The sequence below is a fragment of the Microcebus murinus genome, chromosome 19, assembly GCF_040939455.1.
Source record: "Microcebus murinus isolate Inina chromosome 19, M.murinus_Inina_mat1.0, whole genome shotgun sequence".
Classification (NCBI taxonomy): Eukaryota; Metazoa; Chordata; class Mammalia; order Primates; family Cheirogaleidae; genus Microcebus; species Microcebus murinus.
Genome location: NC_134122.1, coordinates 41,088,812 through 41,114,903, shown reverse-complemented (window position 1 = coordinate 41,114,903; position 26,092 = coordinate 41,088,812). Strand labels below are relative to the sequence as shown.

Genomic DNA, 26,092 nt, shown 5'->3' with positions numbered 1-26,092 from the left:
GGTCTCATGTCCATAGATCCTAATGAAGGCAGGAAGATCACTAGCCCTATACATATGAATGAGAACAGAAAACAAACAAATAAAGCACATAAAGAGCAATGACTCTATTAAATTTCCCAAACCGTGGCAGGTAGTTATTAAGTTCAACACGCTGCAAAAGTTTGAGTTTGGTCTCCAACACATATATTGAAATGATATAAATCAGTGTTTGGACTAGAACTTCCCCAGAGAATGCAGTGCGGTACAACACTAGGTCAGTGGGATATGAATAGGATCTATGTGGAAAAAAAAATACATGATCCATTAAACTTGGGAAGTTTGGGGTTAGACAAAATCAAATGAGTTTCTTTAGTACAGGCTATGTCACAGACTGCTATACTAGCACGCGCTGTGGCTCTCCAAGCAGACGTTATGGCATGGTATGTTTACCAAAGCTACTTGACCATAAAGGTGACCCGTCTGTTTGTGGAGCATCTCTTGGGGCCGCCTTCCTCAGTGCACTTTGGGAAATGCTGTCTAATTGAACTCAGCCTGTTTTGCAGCTGTCTTAACAGCTAGCCCCAGCTAGGCCAAAGGAGCAGCCCAGCAGGGGCCTGCAATGCTCCTGAATTATTAAGTATTGCACTGTGTCACCGAGTGCTGCACCGTGTTACTGAGTGCTGTACCATGTCACTGAGCGCTACACCGTGTCACTGAGTGCTGCACTGTGTTACTGAGTGCTGCACTGCTTTGCTGAGTGCTGCACTGCCTGGCACTGAGCGAAAGAGATTCCACGGGAAAACAGGAGAGGCTCAAGAGGTTTACACAAGTCTCCTGATTCATCCACACCCTCACTGTAGGTCAATTTCAGAATGTTCTGATGAGCCAGAGACTCTCAGAGATCCTTTCTGTAGATACAGTAATTGCAACAAAAGGAAAACTGAGGGGCTGTTGCCTTACCAAAATATTTTTGCAAGTTACGCATCAATTTCTCTGATGCACCATTAGATTACAGGAGAAGTGAGGTGAAAGGCTGTTAATTCCAGACTGTGGGGTTAATTAGCTTTCTTAGTGCCCATAGAACAGTACAACAGGTATGGTGACAGAGTCTTCTGCTTGGTTTCCTTTTTATAGCTTCTTGAATTAGAAAATATTTTAGCTGCAGCAGGAAGCAAAATGGTACAGGAAAAGGAGACACTTTTCCCAGGGAATTCATCTCGACTTCTCTCTCTTGGGGGCTGAGATAGAAAGATTTTCAAATCCCATGCAGCATATTCCCACGAATGACACGAAAAAGAAATCCCTGCATGACATTTAGAAGAAAATTCAGCAAATCGTTCTCCCTTCTCCATATTCCAATTTGCAGGCGCGCCGATCTCAGCCTCACGGGAAGGAACAGGCAGCATCTTCCCGCTGGAAGACCTCAGGGCTCTGCATCTCCGGAATCGATTCAGTCCCATCAATGAAGCGGAGGAGGGGGAGCAGCCCCCCGAGTCCACACTGGTGACGTGGCGGCCCACCCCTTCCCCATCCCAGCACGCCTCAGGCCTGTGCTTCCTGGACACCAGCTGTCACACGGGAAGCTGCAGCCTCCCTGTCTCCCACCTCCTTTGCTGGCTGGAGCTGCAGGCTCAGGGCCTGAAGAGTTTCCTTCACCATCTGGAGCTCCCTCTTGAGAGACTGTGGGCGCGTGGTTAAGGGACACAGCCGAAGGTGATCGCGGCCCTCCGCAGCCTGCAAGGGGTCTCATGCGAGCAAGCAGGCCTGCCAGCAGCAGATGGGCACTGCCATCTAATTGCAGTGTCGAGTTCCTCCAAATTGTAGGAATTAAATATTAATACAGATTTTACACTTCTTCTTTTAAGAACGATTGCAACGTCTATCAGGCCTGAGGTATTAACTATCTCAGAAAGGAAGAGAGTCAGCTCTTAGATGAAACAGATGGCCGACCGGGGTGCTCAAGGCTAGGAGGTTAGCGTGGCTGTCATTGCCGCGAAGCCCCAAGCCGGGCTGAGGCAACTGTCAGGTCTAAGTACTCTGACAGCAGAAAGAGCAGAATTCAAGAAATCCAGGATTTGGGGTCATCATAAGTACAGAGAAACACCCTGGACTGGACCGGAAGGCATGAATTATGCTCCTTGTTCACCACTAACCAGCTTTGTCACCTATGCTAGCCACTCTGAACCTCAGTTTTCTCATGAAATGATGACTTTGAAACCCCTCCGGGCTTTAGCCTCCTGTACTAGGAAGGCCACACAAGATTTGAAGACATGCAGGGAGCTTGTCTTCTCTACAGTGGTTGGCTTGCTTTTCCTTAACCTGTTGGATCCTAAATTTCCTAGCCTGTAAAGTTGTTTCACACATAGAGAACACAAATCTCAAAGAACTTAACAAATACAATTTGGAATAGATAAAGCCATCATTCTCTTAAGACAATGGATTCTCTTCTGGGTGGTCAAGCAGGGGAACGTTTAACTAGCAGAGATTCTTCTGCTCACCCACTGTCGGGTCCCTCTGCCCTCTCCCTGCGACGGGCAGTCAGAACAACGCTAAAGGCAAACACAAGGTGGGAGACGGGTTTAACAAGCAAACCAATTCAACCTCATCTAACAGGGACCAAGGGGGAAAGTAGAAATATAGTGACTCCCTTTATGGTGAAATCATCACATGAGGTCAGACCACTCTAATATTAGTAGACCAGCCATGGAGGGAACAGAGGGGACAGAGAGCTTTGGGAAAGACAGCTTGCAGAGATCTGAATGCTCGTGGGCCACCTCCGCTCCAGTGTTGTTTCTTCTATGTGCAACGTCAATGCAATGTCGAGAGAAAGAGATACCCTTAGGTCATGGCTGTAGACAGCTTTCCCTTTCTTTTTTGAAAAAGGAATTCCAGAGGATGCTGGGAATTATGCAAATGAACCTCTCCTAAGCAGAAATGCTGAACCACCCTGAAAAACTTCTGGCATTTTTTCATCCTCTGAAGCTTCACCAGACTTCGTCATTTGTATAATTCACCCATATTTACTATGACGTTTCCCTCCTTGCACTTGATCTTGAGGGGAATGAAGGCTGGCTGGAGGCAAAAATCCAATATTTGCCTTTCTTCCCCCTTTTTAAGAGGCTTTGTTTGCCTCCATTTTTTTCGGACAGCTCTGCTAACCTTCAGTGAAAACACATACGACTTTTACACAAGCAAAAGCATAAGTGGTCCCAGACTGAATACCAAGCTGGAATTTAATCACAACGTTATGCTACATTTCTAAAGAGCAAGCACAGAGTTTAAGTAGTTTATGAATCCTGACAAACTCCTGAGATCTAATTACCTTTGATACGCAGCCTGGGACTACATGCCGTTTTTTGTAATATGGTAAACGATGACAAAGGTTTTTAGAGAGAGAAATTGAACCAAAATGTGATGCTTCTTAAAAACTCATAAAACTTCTGGCACTGGCAGCACAAACTGAAAAAGTTGAAAAAAAAAAAAAAGGTGGGGGGAGAGAGAGGGTATAAAAGATGAAGTTATGTAATGAAATTAACACATCAGTCCCTCTTAAAACAATCTCCACTAACACAGAGAAGAGTCAGAAAACTGGGATTTCAGAATACAACTCCCTAGCTATGGGAAGCTGGGAAAATCATTCAATGCTTAATTGTCCCACTTGTAAAATATAGAATCTTATACCTTCTTCATAGGGTTAGAGTTCAATGAAAGATATTTTTCTTGTGAGAGTATAGTGCTTTTTGTGAGGTGCTATGAGATTTAAGGTTTATTTCTCCATATAACAGATGTAGCAAACACCTTAGGCTCTGACATCAGAAATGCTGGAAACCTCATTTAATGAGCCTATGGGGTAATAATCATTAAAATAATTAAAATTATGTTTTTATGTACAAAATAATTCTCTTTAACCAACCTGCCTGTATGATTCCTTACTAAATGTGAGTTCCAAAACATTTTGGATGCACTGAAACGAAAGAATGCCTGGGATAAAATGCAGAGTGGAAAAAAAAGCAAGTTGCAGAACAATTGGAATGATCCTAATTTTGCAAATGAAGACCATAGAGGTAAGACATTCACAGCTAGAAAAAAAATGATTTACAAGCACAGAGTAGGGGTCTGTAGGTAATGGCAGTGGGAGAGAAACACAGCTTTTCTACTAATATTTTTCCATACTTCTGAGATAGTCACAAAAGATGTGCATTACTTTCATATTTAAATCAGTATGTTTATAAAACAAGCCACTTGAAACATTTCTCCACTGAGCAGGGGGAGAAATGAAAGTGCAGCTAGAGATTCCCATTCTTTCTTTCAGTCATTCAGATATTCAAGTGTTTCCTGAGCTACTACTCTGTGTTAAGAATGTTATGAGCATGGCAGTACAGGAGTGAACCAAAGTTCCTGCCATCACGGGTTTAGATACCTCTGAGTACAACAGAAAATAAGCACATGCGGGCATGTGGACAGTCTGTCTGGCAAGGCTAAGCGTTCAAAGTGGGATAGGGACCATGGGAGGACTTGGAGCAGATGGGTAGTGTCATCAATATGGCTGCTGTGCTTCGAATGGGCTTGAGGGGGTAGGAGCAGAAGCACAGAAAGACCAATTAGGAGGCAACTTCAAACTTTCAGGAAAGAAACCATCATGGCTTGGACAGGGCAGAGGCAGTAGAGGTGAGAGAGGGCACCAGACTCTGGATGTGTTTCAAGGATACAGCCAACAGCATGTGACCATAGACTGGATGTGGAATATGAGAAGATGGAAAAGGCATCAAGAATAACTCCCTGATTTTTGATCTGACCAAAGAACTAGAAAAATAGCCTGCAGTTTATTGAGAAGGAGAAGATTGGGAAAAAGTGGTTTTAGTTTCTTTTGGAGGGTGGGGGCATGGGCCGAGAATTGCATTTTGAACATGGTAACCTAGAGAAACCTATTAGCCCAAGGGACATGCTGAGTGGGAAATAGACGTGAGTCTGACATTTATATTGGACCAAATATTTGAAAAAATATTTTCACAACATTTTCTCAGTTGACATACAGAAAAATAAACTATCCCATTTGATAGATCTAACCAAGATCTTAAGGTTAAGTAGTGAGTAGAGCTAGAAGATTATCTGATTGCTAATCCAATAAGCTCATAGTTGAAGCCCATGGACATATTTGACCTTGATTTTTGCCAAAGGGCTGAACAAAGTATTAATAAAACTCTAGTATTGGATTTGTAGGCACCTGGAATAGAGGTGCTCACTGTATTTAAGCATAAGAATTGGTCTCAAAGGAGCTTAATAATTCTTATGATGCTTGTGTCTTAGGAACCTGAGTAGCTAAGTCTCTGTTCCCTTGTAGTGGATATGCCACCAGGTCTCTGAGGTATCTAAGAAAATCCGCAGATTAATTATAATAATGTCACAGGGATTGACATCCTAACATCTTTACATGCCTTTAGAACCCAAGGCTATTCTTTACCACCTTGGGATAGACTAGCCACATATTAGACCAGTGCACAGCCTGTTAAAATGTCTGTGTTTGCAGTAAGTAAAGGAGTGAGACTAACTAGGAAGACACATGCACCCAGGAATACAGTGGTAAGGCCATATTGTCATTCAGAGAAGCCATTTGCAAAAAATCCAGGAATTCTTTCAATGGGGTCTTTTGTTTTTACCCAAAAACACTTGAGTGTTTTACTCTCAATCCAAGTGTTCATTTTGATGGCTTAGTCAAAAGTAGGAGTTCAGGTCATCTGACCTAATTTGGCTCAAAAACAAGCAATAGTACAAGCTGAGCATCCCAAATTCGAAAATCTGAAATCCAAAATACTCCAAAATCTGAAACTTTTTGAGCACAGACATGATGCTCAAAAAACAAACAAACAAACAAAAAAACTTATTGGAGAATTTTAGATTTGGGATTTGGGGATTTGGTATGTAAAGACAATGCAAATATTCTAGAGTCTAGAAAAATCTGAAATCCAAAATACTTGTGGTCCCAAGTACTTTGAATAAGCGATACTCAAACTGCACATCCTTTGGAACTGCTTCTCATTTGCCACATTATTTCTTCTCACAAGCATTGTAAGAAGTGACTCTGCAGGCACTACACCCTATAGTACTGGAGAATTTATCTTCCCAGAAAAGCCAGAGGTGGAGGTCACAGTCTTTTGAGAGCAAAGATGAAAACCTTGCCTACACACAAGACCTGATTCAAAGGATTTAATGCTTGCACGGGGGAACTTTCTGTGTTGCCCACTTTGTGCTAAGACCACATTATGCTGAGCCAGCAGCAGGACAGCCCCCCCCCCCCGTCTGCATCCCCTCCCTGTGCCGTGGGGTTCCACCTCTCCCTTTTTCCCTCGGCAAAGCCTGAGTGGAAGCCAAAGGAAAAAGCCGGAGCCTCCATACCTGCATCCGCCCAGCTTGCACGAGGCTGTGAGCACCAACCTCTTAGGGCTCTCGATATTCTCATTTATAAAATATGTTGGGGGAGCTTCACAAGCCTCGTGGCCCCTTTTCCAGCTTCTCAACTCTGGAAGTTGAAAACATTTCCAAGAAATGCAGAGCAGTCTCCCCAAACTCCCATTACCTTTGTCTGTTCAAGCTATGGATCTGAAGGTTGAACCAGACAAGGGGCCTCACAGCGCCGTGGAGCTCGTGCACGCACGAGCCTGGATGTATTTAGAGTATTTGCATGCCGTCAAGCACCACCAAAACTAATCAATTGGGCACCACGCATTCCAAATAAACAGTCAGGACAGAATTCCATACGGGCTTCCCGGACATGGATGTAAACACGAGCACAAATGGAATCAGTGTGTGCCCCTCTCATCTATGACTCTGAGGCAGGCGGAACCGCCCTGGGGGCTTTGAAATATGCCAAAAATGTGCAAATCCCAGGTGCACTTCTTTTTCTTTGAAAGCGTGTCGTGGAAGTTGAAGGAGAACAAAAAAAATAAAAAAACAAGAGAAAATCCCTGTTTAAAAATCCACCTAACGCGGAAGGTTTTAGGTTAAAGCACTGTGAATGTGGAGGAGCCATCACATACACTCAGTTATGTTTTCAAAACATAACTGCTAATTAGGGCCCCAAATGACTGTGACATAGTATTACAGCCCCAGACTAATGCTCCCAGAAATCCCGGCTTACCTGGCTGTGAAGTCACCCCTCCTGCCCTATCCGCAGACACGGGGCGAGAGCCACCTCCCGGCCACCAGCTCTCCCAGTTAATGGTGCAGACTGTTTTCAGACACCCACCACTGCAGTAGCTGACGAGCCTGGTTGTCACTTGGTCATGTTACATACAGCTGAGTGAGCCCGTCAGGATGATGGAGGGCACACACTGCTTTCTCCCCCTCTATGGATTTGTCAATCCATTGTCTTCTTTGTAAAAGGAGGGGACGCCCTGCAGGCTGCCCAAAAAAACGTGAATATTAAGTCAGGATGCCCGAGGACCTGTTTGGAAACTCAGTCCCACCACCCATCCCTTGCCCCTGTGGCTGCTGCATTAACAGTGTTTATGCACACACGTGGCTTAGGCAAAGGCTCTCAGTCCTTCCACATGGAGAAGGAACATCCATCACAGCATCCAGGGCTTGAATCTTCTGGACGTGGATGTCCATCGTGGACTTACGTCAATCTCACTCCAGCATGGACTTAGATTACTCAGCTGCCCAATACCTCCTTTGCACAGTAGGCTCTGGTAGCATGCTCAGTGGAATCAAACAAAATACTGTGCTCACTGTGCAATTCTTCCATTTAGTCGATGGCAAGCTGTTTCTTTCAACCCTCCTCAGCATTGTGTCTTTGATCAGAAATGGAAATACAAACCAGTCAGAGTTTGGCTGGAGGATTCTGGCAGCCTCTTTGAATCTCTAGATAAGTTCTAATTTGAAACAACAGCTTTTGTTTGTGTAGGGAAGCCTCTGCGGAGCTTTGTAAACATGCCCTTGTATCCCAGGGCGTGATGTTCCACTCGAATCTAAGTGCCGCTTTGCATGAGTTCAAAGACACCTTCTGTGTATTTATTCTCAATCAGTGACACAGAACAATATCTGCGCTTCAGAGAAAAAAAAAGTCTGGGTTGAAACACGGATGGTGGCGTAGGTTTTATTAAAGGGATGGAGAGAGCTGACGTTAGTACCTAAACCGGCGCTTCCCCGGTTTGACGTTTCCCCAGGATGTCTTCTCTTATTGCAACAAGGATCAGCAAAATTCTCAAAAACGTAACTTCAATAAAATACTTAAATTATAGCTTAACATTTTAAAGTCACTGTAGGCTCCATGGAACAGATCTGTCCATTTACTTACAGGCATGGCTGCCTCCTGACCGGCCAAGGAGGACCAAGGGGTTGTGGCTGGAAGGTTCTGCCACTTGCCAGAAAGGATCTTGGGCTAGCCAAGCAATTCCAGCCTCGATTTTCTCAACTGTCAAGTAGGAATAATAGTCTCTAACTATTTATAGAAGTTTTATTAGAATTTAATGACTTTGTATATAAGCCGTGGCGGAATTACTGATGGATTCCTTCAAGCATTTATGGCAGAATAGCTGAATCAACCTGCCTTGAGACTTTGTAGGTATAAATGGGATATTGTTTGAGCCAGTGACAAAGATACTAAGAACTGTGAGACAGATGGACTTGGACAACTTTATTTTCTACCTACAGCCAAGTACTTACTACACATAAGGACTGTGACTTAAACATACACGGTGAATATAGTAATAGCCTCATAAAAACCTCAGAGGCATGTATTACTATTCTGGTGTTACAGATGAGGATCCTGATGGTTAAAGAGGCTTTATCACTTGTCTGGAATCCCACTGCTACTGGATCTGGTTTGCAAAAACTAAAATGGTCTTATTTAAACACAACGGGACCTTCCCAGCTCTAGTAAGACAAAGACTCAATTCCCTAAAATCAAACCAACGATCTAAAAAGTTTCAAAACAAGAGACTAACAAACACAGACCCTGACTGCAGCTGCAGCTCTCATAACTGCTACCTAAACCTGCACATACCCGAGGTACGTCCCACACAGGAACCACCCCACCTGCCAGACCAGGGGACAGGCCCTCCTCCCTGTGCCGTGGCTGTCTGCAGTGGGTTGCTCTTCTGTGCCTTGTCACTTGCCCATTTGTTGGACACCATGCCCCCTTAGAAGCGCTCAAATATGTGTCACCTCGTCACCCCGTGAACACGAAATAGACAAAAAATGCCATCCTTCTTCTACTGCTTCTTAGGGAAACTTTCTAATAATAGTTTAAATACTAGTTTTGCAAGAGGCAGGAAATTATGAAGAACAGAATGTGTGCTTTGAAAAATCTACCTTGAGCAATGTAAAAATCATCGCTGATTAAGTGGAAGAAATTTCCTCTAAGTTTAGTAAGTGAGGTCAAAGATTTAAAGTTATAACAGGGAAGGAAACATAGCATCGATCCATTATTATTAAGTCATGGATCTGAATACTTGCGATTAAGATGAATCCTTGACCATTTAAAGCTACTTTAAAAACACACACACACACACACACACACAACATAAAAGATGGTAAGAACCGGCATTCTGCAAAGCAGGACAGCAATAAGAAGCAAAGGCCAAAATAGCTTCATTTCCCACAAACATGTCTAATAAAAGTCATGCTACTGAATAGCAAGAATGAATGAACAGAGAAGTGTTTTTAGCTGGAGGAGTGTCAGCTTGTGATTAAATAACTACAAAGATACAGAATGGGGCTGCACATCCCTTCATCGCTTAGCACACCCATCTGTCTGCTCTCAGAGTTTGTCGCTAACCAGTGACAAACTGGCTGCATCCACAGACCCACACGGGCTAGAGCAGTTCAGGAGGACGCACACCAAAGGCAGTATGCTCTTGCGCCATCTTGCTCATGGACAGCTGGTTTGATGAAGGTGTCTGCAGGTGTGACACCAGGATATTGAATCTGGTGCAAGAAAATCCTATCAGCAGAAACCATAAAGGGCTGGATTGAGCTCAACCATTAGAAACTGCAAAGGAATGATCCAAGGTCCTGTTAATTTTGACACTCTACTACCTGCTCCCAGGCAGAATTGTTAGATAAAGAAATGGGAACATGTATTTGGGTCTCATGCTGTTAAAAAAGCTAGTAGAAAACTGCACTAGGCAAATGTTTTCTTTCAGCAGGACCACACAGAGCTGGGTTACATCCACTGAAAACCACACTGTGCTTTGGCTTCGTTGTGTGCATATCTGAACTCTGTGGCTAATTTTTGGCAGTGGGGTTAAATAATGAAAAATACTGAATTGCTTACCAAAAGCTAGGGATTAAACATTGCATACTCGATAATCGCAGAGATCGAGGTGTGCTGTACTATAAATAATGGCAGCGTGTGTTTGTTTCCATCTGCTTGAGGCATGGAAAAACTGCGTGTTTTTTTTGTAAAGACTCTCTTTTACAAAATAACCTCACAGCTGTTTGATCTGCAAGAGGAAAAGGATATGAATGAGATCTTCATCGTGACTACGGATCGCTGTGTGAAGCTGATCTTCCAAGTGCATTAACTTCTTGCCTATGGCTTCACATTTTTCTCCAAGTTCTGCAGAAAGGATGTAAGATTCCTGGCCAGAGAAAAAGAAAAAAGATCACTTGTAAGCCGTAGACATTTTTAGGGCCATGAACACAGAGAGTACACAAAGGGAATATTTCTTAAAAGAGCGCCCCAGCTACTGCACCTCAGTCAGGATCGTGCTAGAGCCTTTGTCTTCCTCTAATAGAGACCGTTCTCGAGAAGACATGAACCGATTTCAAATTAGTACCGAACGATGAGCTGCATCTACACAACTCCACTGGTGACGTCCCTTATCTTGTCATTTCAAGGTGCTGCTTCCAGTATGCCAGCCCTGGAAGTGGGTTTATCAAAGGGGAAGCCTGAATCTCTCCACTGCATCTGTGGGCAAACCCACAGTTTAATAAGAATCCTAACAAAAGGGGAGAGGGCATCCCAGGAGCAAGAGGGTTGACCTGTAAGGACAAAGGGACATTCCCTTAAAGGCACAGGGACTTAGTAGGGCCTTGAATACACTGTTGTGGCCACAGTCCTGGAAGACTAGAACATTAACAAGACTCTAAATGCCATGCGTTGTGTCTTGTCTATATACCTGCTGCTGCCACCACCATGCATGGGAGTATAAGCCCTTGGTGACAAGAGCAGGGTGACGATGTCTTGCTCGCTGCTGGGTCCATAGTTCCTGGCATGGTGTCTGGCACACGACAGGTGCAGAGTATCATTTGTGTTGATGAAAGAACAGTGAGTCTTTGAGCTCCCTTCTCTAATGTTTCCCTTTCGAACTTATATCTCACACATGAGCCAGAAAAGAGCCCTCTTTGTGTCACTTTCCTGCACAAAGGAAGGTGACAAACTCTGCCCTTGTAGGACCTGACACAGGCCCACAGTTCAACCGTGTCCTTCTATTCTCCCAGATGCAACCTAACCTTTGCCGGCTGGACTGACCCCATCGTTGCATTCCTGTTCTTTCACCGTGTATTCTCCTTTAATCTCATCCCAAACCAGCCATCTCCTCAAGGCCCCCAAATAACAATTCCACCTTGTGGTGCAGATATGCTGATAGGTGCTGTGTCCTCTCAAGTGAGCATAAACTCCCTGTGGGCGAGGGCCATGGCTTAGTCATTCACCCCAAGGTGTATAGAAGGTCATGGACTTGTGAACAAACAAGGTCAAGAAAATAAGAGTAGAAAATAAGGACTCTTAGAATAAAAGGAGGAAAAGCAAGAAATGAGCTCAGAATTAAGACTTAACCAAATGTAAAGGTATTATTTTTCCAACCTATTATGAAAAGCTTAGAAGGTATACTTAGAGAATTTTGCAAAAGGGAAAGTATTAAGATGTGTATTCAGATTAAACTGCAAAGTTTACTATAAAAGCTGTAATTAATACCCAAGGATAGCCATAAAACGCCCAGGCATGGTAATATTTCCTGTTAAAAAGTCCTTGGAGATCATTGTTATATAACATTATAATCAGAACCCATGAATAACAATTAAATCCAGGTATGTAACTTGACATTTGCTATATTAGCTCCACAATAGTTTAAAGTTTATATGCCATCGCTTCTCGGCCTTTTGGCTAAGATCAAGTGTAAAGTTTATATGCCAGTCAACTATATTAGAATAAAATTGTGTTAATGGGAATTATAAATAACTAATATAAATATTAGAGAAGTCCAGTTTACTGCAAGTAAACACATATACAAAAGAAAAGAAATCTAGTGATAATAACACAATTTTGAGGACATATGGACACAATTAAATGAGTTTTAATGTGAAGCATGCATGAAGTTTGCTCACAATTGACCATAACAGTGATAAGAAGATAGCAAATACATAAAAATCACAGATACACATATTTCACTGATCCTAAAAGTAGTAACATTTTTATCTAAGGTATGGAATTAGGGGCAGACAGATTGGATGGAAGTGTGGACGATGGGCAGTAACACCGTAGTCACACGTGAAACAAGTGAGACACTAAGAAAAAGAACATCTGGAGAAAAAATGATTGACAGTGGTGAAACCACAAGTCATACATGAAGGAGAAAAACACAGTATTAGTGGGAAACTGTATATGACTGAGAACACACTGAAACAGAAGAAACATATAGACTCAGAACAGGAAATGCAGGAATGTAAAATACTCAACATCAAATAACTGAATCTTCATCTTAAGGCTACAACAAATATGAAATCAAGGCTGAATAAAATAAATTTAAGATATAGCTTTACATTCTCCCCAACATATAATCCCTACTTGTTTCCTTTAAAAATTATGTGCAGATTGACAGTGATGGTATAAATTGTGGAGAGCAATTTCAGACCACGACACAAGCACTTTAAATTGTTCATATCCTATGACTCATTAATCCCACTTCCTGGACTCTATTAAAAAGAAATAATTTATATATTTAAACTGAAATAATTTGTATTAAGCCTTTGTAATAAGCATGGAAAATGCCAATCATATATATTTATATATATCAAACAGAAACATAAGATATTATTTATGCAAAGATAATGACATTTAAAATATGAAAAAGAAGAAATAACTGTCCAACAATAAAGGGAATGGGTAAACTAAGTTCTGGTTCATTAGATTTGTAATATTTAGTCAATAAAACCATTTTTAATATAAGAACATTCGATGATGAGCAAATTACTCAAACAGGCAAAGCACTAAAAAAATTTACAATTATTGTTTTGAGGAACGGCAGTATTGGAAATTTTTCTTTTCTTTTCTATACTTTCCTGAATTTTCCACATCTCTGAAATACAATGACCAATTGTATTTACAATTAAGAAAAGAATTACCAAACACACTGATTCAAACCATAATGAAAAAGTATGGAAGAAATTCGCCTGAATTTTTTTTTTTAGAGATTAAAAGGACACAAAGTGGCATGAGAAAGCAAACTCAGAGAGCTCAAGGCACCACATCTAGTAACAGAAGACCCAACTGGCATTCTCTTGTGGAGCTGCTTTTCCAAAAAACAAGTTTCCCGCAGAAACCACTCCTGGTTGGCCTGACAGATTCTGATCCTGCACTGAATGTGACCCAGGTGAGTATGACTTGAGGGATTTATTACTTTATTATAACACTGTCATTTAGAATCCTGGTAACACAATTATCCTCAACTGAAGAATAGACAGCTGATGAGAGGTAGATTGACATATTGCTATCAATCTGATGAAAAATTCTGCTCTGTCCAAAGAAAACCTGTCTGTCCAGAGAGGGCATGACGGGAGCAGAGCCAGGGGTATCAGCTGTACACAGTTTCTGAGGTCCTGCCTGTTACCCCTTAAATCAGGGGCCAGGCAGAACGTTCTTATATTTCTACGCTGTGCCCAGCGATGGCAGAGTGTTCGTGTGGCTTCAGCAATGTGAGCTCCCATGGCATTGCCTCTCCACCGTCCAGAGATAGAGTTGATCACTTCTCCCCTTGAACCTGGATGGCCCTTGAGGCTCCTTCAATGAATAGAACACAGCGGAGGTGACACTGCCTGACTTGCAGAGGCAGGACATACCAAGCCACATGTCTTCTCAGATCACTCACCCTGGAACCCGGCCTGCATGCTGTGAGTAGCCCAAGCCACATGGACAGGCTGTGTGAGGTGTCTGGCTGAGAGCCCCAGCTCAGGACCCTGTCAACAGCCTTAGGGGATCCCTGCTTGCATCTTTGAGTCATTCGGCTGGACATTGCAGAGCAGAGACATCCTCCCCACTGCGCCCCTCCCAATGCCTGTCCTACAGATCCATCAATATCATAAATGGTTATTTTACATCACTAAGTTTGCGGTGATCTGTATGCAGCCATAGTAGCTGACACAGCGTGCTACACGTGCTACACGGGTTGTTCCCTAAAGAGGACCCTGCCTGGATGAACAGAACTGTTGCAAAATGTATCAGAAAGAGCATGCTTACTGTCCCGCCCCAGGGAGTGATTGCCAGGACCGACTAGACCTCCGAGGCTCACTGAAGTGCTAATGCCCAGACTGGCCTCAGGGAGGGGAGCTTCTAGCCATGCTTCAACTGTGGCCAGCGGGCCGGGTGTGCAAAAAAGATATTACAATGAGCAGCCACTGCCACTGCTCACTGGTCCCTGGTCCCCAGATCCCTGGCTCCTGATTCAATGTGCAAGTTATTAAACAGGGCGGGGGGGGAGTGGGGAGTATGTGTGTATATATCAACTAAGTATAGTCAAAATTTCAAATTTCCTAGAAAATTCCTCAGAAAGACATACCGCGGTGACTCCAATATATTTGATTACAATAAGACCCACAGGGCCTCACTTTCTTCTGGCCGTGGGAGAAATGGCTCTTTCTTTAGCGGACACTCAGCACAGCAAGGTGCTCACATCCTGAGAGGCAGGAAGAGAAAAGATAAAGGGATTCCTGTCTCCTGGGCTCTCACACTGGCTTTAGGAAACACCCACTGCCTAGAGAGAAGGACATAATTGCTGTCCTATTTTAGGGGTCATGTCCTCCTGGTACGTGAGTATTTATATGGTACAGTCTCTGCAGGAAGCATCGTGCATGCCACGTGACCTCTGGTTTCTCTCTCGATTTGAGAGCCTTGCTCGAGTGTGTTCTCTCAAGCCAGCGGGCGTTGGCCTGTACTCAGCACAGGGGGGCAAGGGTCACAACTGTTAACCCTAACTCCATTTCTAATTTTATCTGTTTTATTTGCTAAGCCTTCGTAGAAAGTCAAAAGCAAATAAAGGAAATGGGAGCTATTGAAGGGATTTTATTTGCTTGTTTTATTTATTTATTTATTTATTTTTTGAGACAGAGTCTCACTTTGTTACCCAGGCTAGAGTGAGTGCCATGGCATCAGCCTAGCTCACAGCAATCTCAAACTCCTGGGCTCAAGCAATCCTATTGCCTCAGCCTCCCGAGTAGCTGGGACTACAGGCGTGCACCACCATGCCCGGCTAATTTTTTCTATATATATTAGTTGGCCAATTAATTTCTTTCTATTTATAGTAGAGACGAGTCTCGCTCTTGCTCAGGCTGGTTTCGAATCTTGAACGATCCTCCTGCCTCGGCCTCCCAGAGTGCAAGGATTACAGGCGTGAGCCACTGGGCCCGGCCTGCTTGTTTGTTTTAAAATAAAGGGAACATCTTTTCCAAGAAGTTGTCCTTCAGTAAAAGCTTTGGAAGCACTGCCATGTCTGCTTAAGCTAAAATCTTGACTCATAAACCAGGTGTACTAATTAGGAGGCCCTGTCTTGGGAAAGAACTGCAGGAGAAATGGATCCCTTCATCGTAACACCATCTCGCCTCCCGGGACATGGAACACAAGCATTTACTGCTTCAGCCAGGGGTACTAAGACCCCCACCAGCCTTCCCTGAGGGTCTTCATGCCTAGAAGCAGAGAGCGCTAGAGCTGGTAGGGGTCTTAGGAACCATCTAGTTCAATTCCTTCTTTCATATGCAAGAAAAAGGGCTCAAAGAGTCAAGTGACTTGGGCAAAGTGTTGATGGAAACGAATCAGAGACCCAAACAACACCCGAAGAAGACATAGCGACTCTCCCCGTCCACTCTCAAAGCTCTGCAAAGTCAGCGCCCATTTCCTGGAGGGCTCGGCTTCACTAAGGGGGGCTGCTCCCCTAGGACTCAGACGCATATTGATAGGAGGTGGCAATGGTGACAACCATGACCAACTGGGATGCAGTGGTGAGCTCAGGACCACCCACCCATCCACACGTCCGTAAGACACCAGGCTGGAGGCGGAAGAAAGCAGGTGGGCACACGGGAAAGGTGGCGAGAGTTTCTTCTCTCCAAACGGGAATATGAGCCTCTGGCCTCACCTTTCTCATCCCTCGGTGGCTTCCAAATGAACGTCTCCTGACCCATGTCCATTAGCTCTTCACACACTGGGCTCCCGTCCATGGGCAATTTGTAACTTTTGCAACCATTTTTACTTTTAAATTAAAATGTGACAAAAAAAGAAAACCCGCGTGACTGATACTTGATAATTAAAAATGCCACCCACTACAAAGTCCCTGGGATTCCTAGCTGAAATGGAGTTTTGCAGGACTTGCAGTTCTGCATGGATAATTTAAAATACAGGTTGTTTGGCATTTCAAAGTGTCTTTGAAAGCTCTCCGGTAATTTGTCCTGTCAGACAATCTTTTCAGCAATTCAAATTATTATTATTATTTTTTTTTTCTTTCTAAACACCCATCCCATCATTTAGCCCTAGAAGTAACTGTTTTCTCCATGGGTCAGAATGAAAAGCTACTGCAAGAGGTAAGCGGGCTGACGGCTGGGTTCTTCCGCTTGGCCAACACCCCCTCTCTCTTCAAAACCCTGTGGACCCCACTTCTTCCAGGACAACTCCAACCCTGAGTCTCCCACCTCACCCACCTCTGGGTGGAGAAGGTCCCTCCTTGTGTATATAACCGCCTGTCTCCCCGACTAGACGACAATAGCACGGTGCCCTGCCACCTCTGTAGCTCCAGCGACTGACACCTGCCTCGTCCCTAAAAGGTGCTCGGTAAATATTTGTTAGAGCAATGAAAGGAGACTCTTCCATCTCACCAGGTCTTGAAGAAGCCCCACTGTTTCTCAGACTGCATTATCCAAGACATCCACCCTCTCACCAGGGTGTGGAGAGCCAGGGAGGAAAACCAGTAATCAGAACCTTTCTGGATGCTGAGCACATGTCTTGGCCTCAACGCAGCCAAGAACAGCCTTGTCTGAGACAGTGCTCCTGCCGCCAGGGCAGCCGTGGGGTCCCGCCTGCCCGCCACAGCACTGCCACACACACGTGTCTTTTATTGGCCTCAGAAAGAGCCCTACAATCTTCCCTGCCGTCCCTCCACACGGGTACGATTCAGTAGCGCCAACTCAGCCAGGCAGTATTTCAAATATAATTTGCTTAACTCACCTCCTGATCAAAACCTGTAGGCCCGAATGGTCCGACAGAAATGTTCAGCTGTGTTGAATTAGAGCTGCTGTCAAATTTCTGTCCTGTTCACCCAACTCAGAGGGTGTGATTTAAAACAGAAAATAGGATTTCCTTTGTTGGGCAGGATTTTCCCATTAAAGTGACTTTCTAAAAACTTTTATCTATAAAAGCGTATACTCAGATCCAAAAATGCATTTAGTTGCTAGCCTAAGCAGATGTCTAAAACCACACGCACCGGTGAAAACACAGTCACAAATGCCATGGCCAGGATCTCCAAGGGCTTTTTTACTTAGTTAAATTTCCCATAAACAAGACTTAAGTCTCTGCCTATGACATTTGGAAAACAGCAACACTTCTCTTAAAACCAGAGCTCATATTCCAAAGATAGGGGATATATTATGTAATAATAATGATTGTTTTTGATAAGAGCAAGTATCTCGTAGCAATATCTCATCAGGCTGTATCTAGTGATGAGGAAATCACATTTATTACTTCTACTCTGAATAGAAAATGCACGTGGAATAGGAAACTGGTTAGGTTAAATTGCTAGGTAGGCAGGTACTGCTGGGCTGCCAACTCTGCTCAGGAAAGGCTTCCATACTAACAGCGTGTATGTTTTCAGAAATGTGATTCATCAGTGGATGAATCTGCCACGCATTTGAGCAGATGGGCTACACCTTGGGTTAAGTCACTGGCTCAAGATGATTCAAACAATCGATTTCTTAAAATGCTGTCAAAAGTCGTTCTAAAGGGAGAGAGGTCTGCAAAAGTGTCCAGCAACAGAACAAGAAAAATCTCATAACCGAAGTAAGAAATCCTGCTATGGTTTTGAGATTAATCTGAGAAAACCAACAAGTCACTTTTAGGTCTCTATTTCATGCGGGAAATGCATTGTGCTGGAGGCTGTGCATAATCACGAATTATTTCCACCCTTGCTAGGGAATTGTGATATAGGGGAAGGATTGGTACGGCTAGCATGAGCCTTCAACTTGGACGGCATACTCTCTGCTACAACTCAGCTGACTCACCCAGGTCCCTGTTTCTCCGGCCAAGTAATAAGGTATCAGCAGTAGTTGCCTATCCACAAGAATATTTAATTCCTGCAGTGAAAGTCACAGGCTACACAATAAAGAAAGGACAGGTGACAGAGCAGTCCCATCTTCCTCGTGACTGTCAAGCCATTTGTGTTTACAGATTTCCAAGCCATAGAGGTCGCTAAGTTTTTAAAAAGTTAAAAAAATAAAAAAAACCATACACTGTGCACATACATACTTACAAGGCAAAAATGCAGCTCAAACCTCATGATGTTTGTTACGTTAAGTCTCATTCCCTCTGCTACAGCTTGAGGTCAACCAGATGTGATTACTGCCATCCGTGAGCTTACGCACGACGCATTAAAGCATTTGCTTGGTTCCGTATTAAAAATCACAGCCTTGCATATGTTCCTTTGGGCTGTTTCCCAAAATATTTGCTTGGCAAGTACATTTCAGAAATGCTATATGGTTTTTCTCTTTCTTTTTAAACTATTGTCGACATAAAGAACATTTACCCCAGACAAATGTATCACAAAGAGTATCTTTCACATCTATTTGAAATAGATTTTATAATAAGTATTCATCTCACCACAATGCTGGGTTCTGCAGTCACTGTGTACATGCCATTATTAAGCAGGGAGACACAAAGTAAGACACTAGGGGCGCACCTTTATTACTCTCCATAATACAAGTATTCATTCAAATATCCGAAGTACATGGTTACACCCTGAGTAAGTGGATATTCCTTTTAAAAGCATCCAGATGTCGTAAGTGGTAAGGAAAGCATCTGAAATATTTAGACCTCTTTAGCTCAGAGCAAGCAATGAATTGTCTTCAAGTGTCTGCATGCTTGTTTCAAAAAAGGCTTGGAGAAACAAGCTCTGAATAAAGCTAATTAACAGAACCAAAGAGATTGATGAAAACAGAAATTGCCTGATACTTGGTATGTGTTCATTGGCCTGTGGTTTCTAGTACCCATGAAGGACAATCTTTGAAAAGCCAAATCTCCTATTACAAGATCACTCAAGAGGGTTTGGGCTGCTTTTCTTTTAGCACACTGAGCTGGAACATCAGTCAAACAAAACCAACCCCCCCCTCCCCCAAGAACTTTATAGAAAAGAAAAATTTGTTTGTAAATGAGATTCATGTCGCCAGCTAGTACCTAAACAATCTCCATTTAACAGAAGGATTCATATTCTGGGGATAGTAACATCAAACCCTAAGACATTTTTGTACACACACAAAAAATGGGCAGCAGCTAGGGGGATTCCTTTTCAGGGAACTTGCTCTCTGAGGTGCCTGTTGGTAAGAAATACCAAACTGCAAAGAGTAAGGAGGAACTGTAAGAACAGAATCAAATGCCAGAGTTCATCCCTGCTCATTTTATATTCAAAAGAAAAATCGAACTTCTAAGTGTCTTTTGTAAACTGTGCAACTCTGAAACTAAGGATAATTCCTGTTTTTAAATGCCAACGTTTAAACCTGGTTCTGGAGGTTAGCCCTTCCTAGCAAGAACATGCTTCCTGTTTTGCAAAGTGTAGGGCACCTGCAGCTCCCTGCAAAGAGATGGGGATATTCGGGTTGGTGACATCTCCTGTTGGCGCCACAAGGTGCTGTGATGCATCCCTCAGACAAAGAAGAAGGAGCAAAGGACTACTATTCTTTCTTACACGGCCACCCTAGGTTGCTGGCCTCCTTGGGCTCCTAATTAGGTCCCCAGAATGAGATTTGCAATAGCTCCAATAAATAAATGGGGGTGGGGGATGGGCAGTGGCCAATGGCTGGCAAAGAAAACATATCAATGTAGAGAGAATGGAAAGGCAGCACATGACTCACTGGGAAAGGGGGCACGGCGAGCCTTGGGCACAGGTAAGATAATTCCAGGCAAGAGTTTAACAGAACCCCAGTCCAGGCCCCGCCTGCTCCTAGCTAGCAAGGGTAGGAATGTCTCACAGCTAGCTTTATAGGCAGATGGGAAGCTCCTGATTTTAACTGCCCTGGCCCCCAAGAGGTGGAGAAATCAGACGCAGCCTAGATATGATGACGGGGCAGAGGGTTCGGTCATTTTCCAGAAACGGGACACCCCGGATGAAAAGACTCTCAGCTACTCCGAGGAGGACGCAGCTGCGGCTGCGCATTCATTGCATAAACCCACCCTTCCCCATTACAGATGCTGTCCAGGTGGCCACCATCCTGCTATTGATCCCTCAGTGCTCCTCAGCCAATGACAAGGAGTTTCCAAGGTGAAAGCAGCCTCCCAGAGCCCCAAGGGTGTTTTGCTCAGAAGTGCGGAGCTATTTTTAATTAGTGGAAGAAGTAGCGCAGTTAGGCCCTGGAGCACCGAGGTGGTTCCACAGTGTTCCAAAAGGAGGGAAAGCAGCAGATCAGAGGAGTCCACTTCCTTCCCTGAGGCAGGTGAAGGAAGCTGACAAGCTGATGACATTAATTAACTGAGAGAACCAGCAGGAGCCAGCTCACTGACTGCAGAAGCAACTCCTCTCTGTCCCATAGCTCTGCCCCCTCCATCAAACCCGGTGACCAAGGCCGGGCCAGGCGCGGGCCCTGGGTAGCCAGTGCACTTCTGCTCCTATTGCTCAAGTCGTGCCTGTTTCCGAACCTATTAATATTTATGCCAGTTATATTTAAAAATCCTAATTATACAATTTAATTAAATACTACATAAAGCAATGAAATATTAGTATGAAAAGAAAGTGCTCGTCTCCATAAAAAAAAAAAGCTATAAACTTTGGAAAAACTCAGTAGTATTTAAGAGTGGGAGGATTACTTGGCAAGTGTTCTGTAACTTTCCAGCCCACCTTAAAGACACCAAAACTGGAAATTGTAGATGATGCATGATAGTCAGGTTTATGCAACATGGGCCATGCAAAAATGCCAATCAGTAGACCATAGACCCAAAAAAAAAAAAAAAAAAAAAAATGCTTGGTCCTATATCAAATGATTAGTAAATGAATATGTATATTTTCAGTTAAAAAAAAAGGTTTAAAATGCACATGTATCATTTTCTATGATTCTCTGCCTTTTCTGACTTTTTAATTAACTCTCCAATCACCAATCCTGATTGCATCCTGATTGCTTCTACTGCTCTACTCTTGGGTGAGACAGCTGGATTTGCAATACTCCAAAATGTAGTGGAGGTAGAACTTTTCTTCACGCCCTAGCTCTTTGCTTTATCCTGAAAGACATTACACCAGCTGATAGGTAAATGATCACCTGTCCCTTGCCATGGCATAAACTTGGAGGTGGAAGAGACGTCAAGAGATCATGTAGTTTAGGACGTGCTCCCTGGAGAGCCAAAGTGAGTTTCCAGCTACCCCAGAGCTAGTAAGTGACAGAGAAAAGAAAGAATCAGATCTGCACCTGCCACCATGAAAGAGGAAGCACTTTTGTCCATTAGAGATTTTCCTAGAATTAGAAATCAGTCTGAGATGAGAAGGACACATGTCCTTCATCATGGGTCTCCTTTTCCAGCTTTCTTTTCACATGACATTGAGTACAAAGGAATGGAGATGCCTGCGTTGGGGCTTGGACCATGATGCCTCAAAGTGTGGCACTTTGGCATGCAGAGCACTTTGAACTCAAGGAGACTGGAAGGCCTCAGATGCCAGGTCTCTCTTGTCTCCTGCCCTCCTGTCTCCCAACCCCAGATGCGAGCTGTAGAAACCAGAATTCCTCGTCCCCAAGCTGGGTTCACAGAAACCAGGACTCCTTTCCCCGCAAAGCAAGCCATAAAACCTGGAAAGGTCACTCTCTCCCTTCTTCCTTGGAGAATCTCATTCCTTCATTCCTGCCCCATACCCAGGAGGAAGGAATGCTACGTGGAGAGTCTAAGAAGTATCAGAACAGACAGGCCTTACTGGACCTCCCCTACTCTGCTCAGTCTATTACTGTTAGATCATCCCCGTTTATGCAATCTGTTTCTTCATAGCTGCTGATTTTTCATTAGACCCAAACACAAAAATACCCAATTTTTCCTGGGTCTTTGGTTCTTTATTTCTGAAGGCTCTCATGTCATATAAAACTTTGATTAAATAAACTTGTTATGCTTTTCTCTTGTTAACTTATCTTTTGTTATAGGAGTGTCAGGCTGTGACCCTTAGGATGGGTGAGGGAGGGTATCTCACCTTTTCACCCCTAAACCTGCAACGAGTTTTGGAGACATAAATCTGAACAAATGGAGCTGCACTGTTGGGTTGTGTCTCATTGCTAATTCCTTTAATTGCAGATGCGTTTGCACGCTGGCTACTCAAACACCGCATGGGATAAGTCCACTTGCCTCTTTGGTGGCAGCGACTGGCTCAGAAAGGAAGCAGCTGGGATGAGAAGTCAGCGGGGAGTGAACTGCCCGGGGAGCTTGGCAGGAGGGGAGCCCATTATGTAGAAACAGAAAGTACCCCAGCAGGATAGGCTGCAGACAAGAAAGAAAAAAATTGCACAGGTAAAATGGGTAGAACAGCCAGTCTGAAAGAGCAACTTCCCAGCGGAAGAAGCCTGGCTCAAGGAGCTCCCCAGCTCCTGTCTGGCCCCGTGCAATTTCTGTAACATCTGTGAACTGGGGCCAACAGCAGCTGATTGTTTCCAGAGAGTAAAGAAACTGAAAAAGAAAAGGGCTCTTGCAATTCGAGGAAGTGCATGCTAACTCTGGCCTTGAGCCCTGTTGCTGACTTCCTCTGCAACAAAGCCCAAAGCAAAGTCCTTTGCCTCAATGGGCCCAGCTGTAAAATGGGGAAATGGCGCTCATGGCCTGGCAGGGACCATAAACACAGGAAAAGCTTTAATTAATGACAAAGCGCTTGTGAGAACAAAGTACCACCAGAATACACGGCCCTGCATCGGCCAGATGAGCACAGCAAAGGCTTTGAAAACCCATCTCTCCCTGTGGACGTCTATAAGAAGTCAGCGATTTTTCATGGAAGATTTGGGTCAAAAAGAAATTGACTGCCTTCAGGGCATCGTGCTTCAATAGAGAATCTAGCTAGGATGGCCAAGGCCCAGCGGGGAGTTCCAAAGCTAAACCAGCCCAGAGCTGCAAAGCAAATAGACATTTTAGCCACGGGATAAATGCACAAGTAGCCAGACGGCAATGGCTTCCTGGAAAACGCAGGCAGGAAAACAAAAACACCTTTCTAATGAGACCCTTAGTCACCATTTCTCTGTGCTTTTCAGCCGTCTAAAATCCTGGGCTCCAGGACAAGTAGGATATTCCCTTTGTTGAATCTTTCTCTTCTTGGGATACAGAAGACATCTACCACAACCCCGCCCCTGCCCCACTCCAATTCCTTTCTGTTTTTCTCTCCTTTTCCACTACCTAGAAACAACCGATCTATAGGATATGTGATTTCTGGTCCCATAATTTTGCCCTTCCCAGAGAATGTCAACTGAAAATCTCTGAAACTGACAAATTCAAAGAATGCTTGTCCTCCTTTGTGAATAGAAATTCACCACTGTGATACGGGAACAGGAAGATGGTCTTTCAAGACAGTAAAAGCTTTCAAGTTTCCTCTAGAGCAGCCTCCACTCCAAGAAAGCAACCAGCAAACTACGGGACAACCTCAGCGTTTCAGTTGCAGGAGAGAATCTGGAAGGCTCTTTAGGGGGCCTGGAGCATGGGGCAGTAGCCACCATAGAACCCCTGCTCTGGTCACAGCCTGGGCCTCTACCTGACTGAAAATTCCAAGTGGTCATTCTGTTATAAGGCTCTACTCTTTATCCATCCCTGACCCCAAGCTTCCTACCTGTCAGCGACTATAGCTGTGTTTTCCTATAGCCAGATGATGAAATTGGCAGGTGTTTATAATCTTATTGATGAAAAATAATCTTCCTATGTCTAGCCTGGGAAAGTCGGTTCCCAGAGAGCCTGGAGGGCTCCGGGCTCAGTGGGGAAAGGAGAAAGGGAAAGAGAGAGGAAGAGAGTAATGAGGTTCAGGACACACAACCCTAAAATATGGCACTTTCACATTTGAGGAAGTAAAAGCAGGAAAGTATCTCTGGCCCTCCCACCACCATTCATCCTTGAAACAGGCCATAAAAGAACTCTCTGACCTCCTTCTAAAGTAAGTCATAACACTCTTACGTTTGAGGTTCCCACCCTGTGCCTGAAGGAAAGGAATATCCTTGTGCAGAAAACAATTTGAACAAACAGACCTTGCTGAGGCCCCCAAGTTTACTGCCATTGGATCATCCTCCTGTTGTGCAGCGTTCTTCCTCACGACTGTCCACTGTTCACCAAATCTAAGCATCAAAACACACAGGCTTCTCTGTTTCTTTGGGTCTTCATTTCTGAAGGTTCCCATGGCATGTGAAACTTAGATTAACCAGATTTGTGTATCTTTCCTCTTGTTAATCCATCTCTATAGGTGCCTCAGCCATGAACCTTTCATAGGCGAAGAAAATATATTACTCTTCCTCCCCTACAAGAGGGAGGGAGGAAGGGAGAAAATCCCTGGTTGACACTTGCTCTGCTGAATCAGTCCTGACCTCCAGCAGAGTCAAGACCCAGAAGACACCATCACATGCCCGGCCTGGCTGCTGTTGACCCCACCCCAAGCTTTTCCGGGTAGCTCACTTTGGAGAGTCAGCCCTCCCTACCTTCAGAGACTTGTCCTCAGAGCCTGTGGTTCCTTCCACCCTGGGCTCCTATTCCCTTGCTTAGGCTGCACTTCCCTCCATGCTGGAATATTCTTCCAAGCCATCCACCTGCAGCAGGTGGTTGGTCTTCAACACCTCTATCTACCCAGAGCACTGGGGGCCGGGCTTTCCTGGCAGACCTGGGCTAACAAAGGCATTCAGATGTTGGTAGCTCAAGGTAGAGCTTACTGGGATTGGATCAGCAGGGATTCAGAGTGACAATGGCCGCTTTCGTAAAATGTCATTCAATTCAAATACAGGCTAAAAGATCAATTTTTTAAGCAGTCCAGAAGGCGTTGACTGACCATACAAGTGTGTGCTCTGAAAAGGCCATGGTCGTGCAAACAGGAAACGAGCCATGGGGCCAGCCTGGGGGATGGGCAGCACCCTCCCCACCCACCTGCAGTGAGTCCTGGCACAGGTAACGTCTAACATCAACCATGCAACCTAAGGCCAAGTAGCACTTCTTCCAGGTACTTCACATATTTCTTTCCTTTTAACACTCAGAACACTTGAGAACCTGGCCAGACAAAGAGCTCTGAAGCCTCAGGCCATAGAACAGAAGTAGGGGGACATTTCTAGGGCCTTTCATTAAAAGGTCCTCAGCTATGGGAGAGGGAATGTGAGAAGGGCGAGGGGAAGGGAAAGGCAAACAAAACCACATCTTAATTTGTGATACATATATCTCAGGCCAAGTATTAGTAGTTGTTGTTTATATGAAAAGAGTACATCATAAACATTCATTATGATCTAGTTTTAGTAAAAACAATCGTGGGGATATATGCATATATTTGAATGTTTCATTCTAATAAATAATTAATATTGTAATATATAGATTCTAAATATATAATTAAATATCATATATGACATATATAATACATAGTATATACAATAACTATTTGTTATATATATGACATATGTAATGCAATATGTAGTAATTCTATACTGGACTGTATACTCTAACTCTAGCCATTAAATTAGAATG

At 43.9% G+C, this 26,092-nt stretch overlaps 1 protein-coding gene across 2 annotated transcripts in view; it reads right to left on the bottom strand.

The window, feature by feature from the left end:
- Nucleotides 1-202: 202 nt before the first annotated feature.
- DISC1 (DISC1 scaffold protein) overlaps nt 203-26,092 on the bottom strand; it is a 308,753-nt gene continuing 282,863 nt past the window's right edge. The window contains exons 12-13 of one of the 2 annotated variants that reach the window (XM_012738209.3): nt 10,445-10,562; nt 203-1,661 (exon numbers count right to left, since the gene is read on the bottom strand). In XM_012738209.3, coding sequence (XP_012593663.2) covers nt 1,522-1,661; nt 10,445-10,562 — 258 coding nt within the window. In that variant the 3' untranslated portion in view covers nt 203-1,521. Of the gene's footprint in view, nt 1,662-9,910; nt 10,563-26,092 lie in introns of those variants that run through there. The other variant, XM_075995460.1, reaches the window with a different exon arrangement.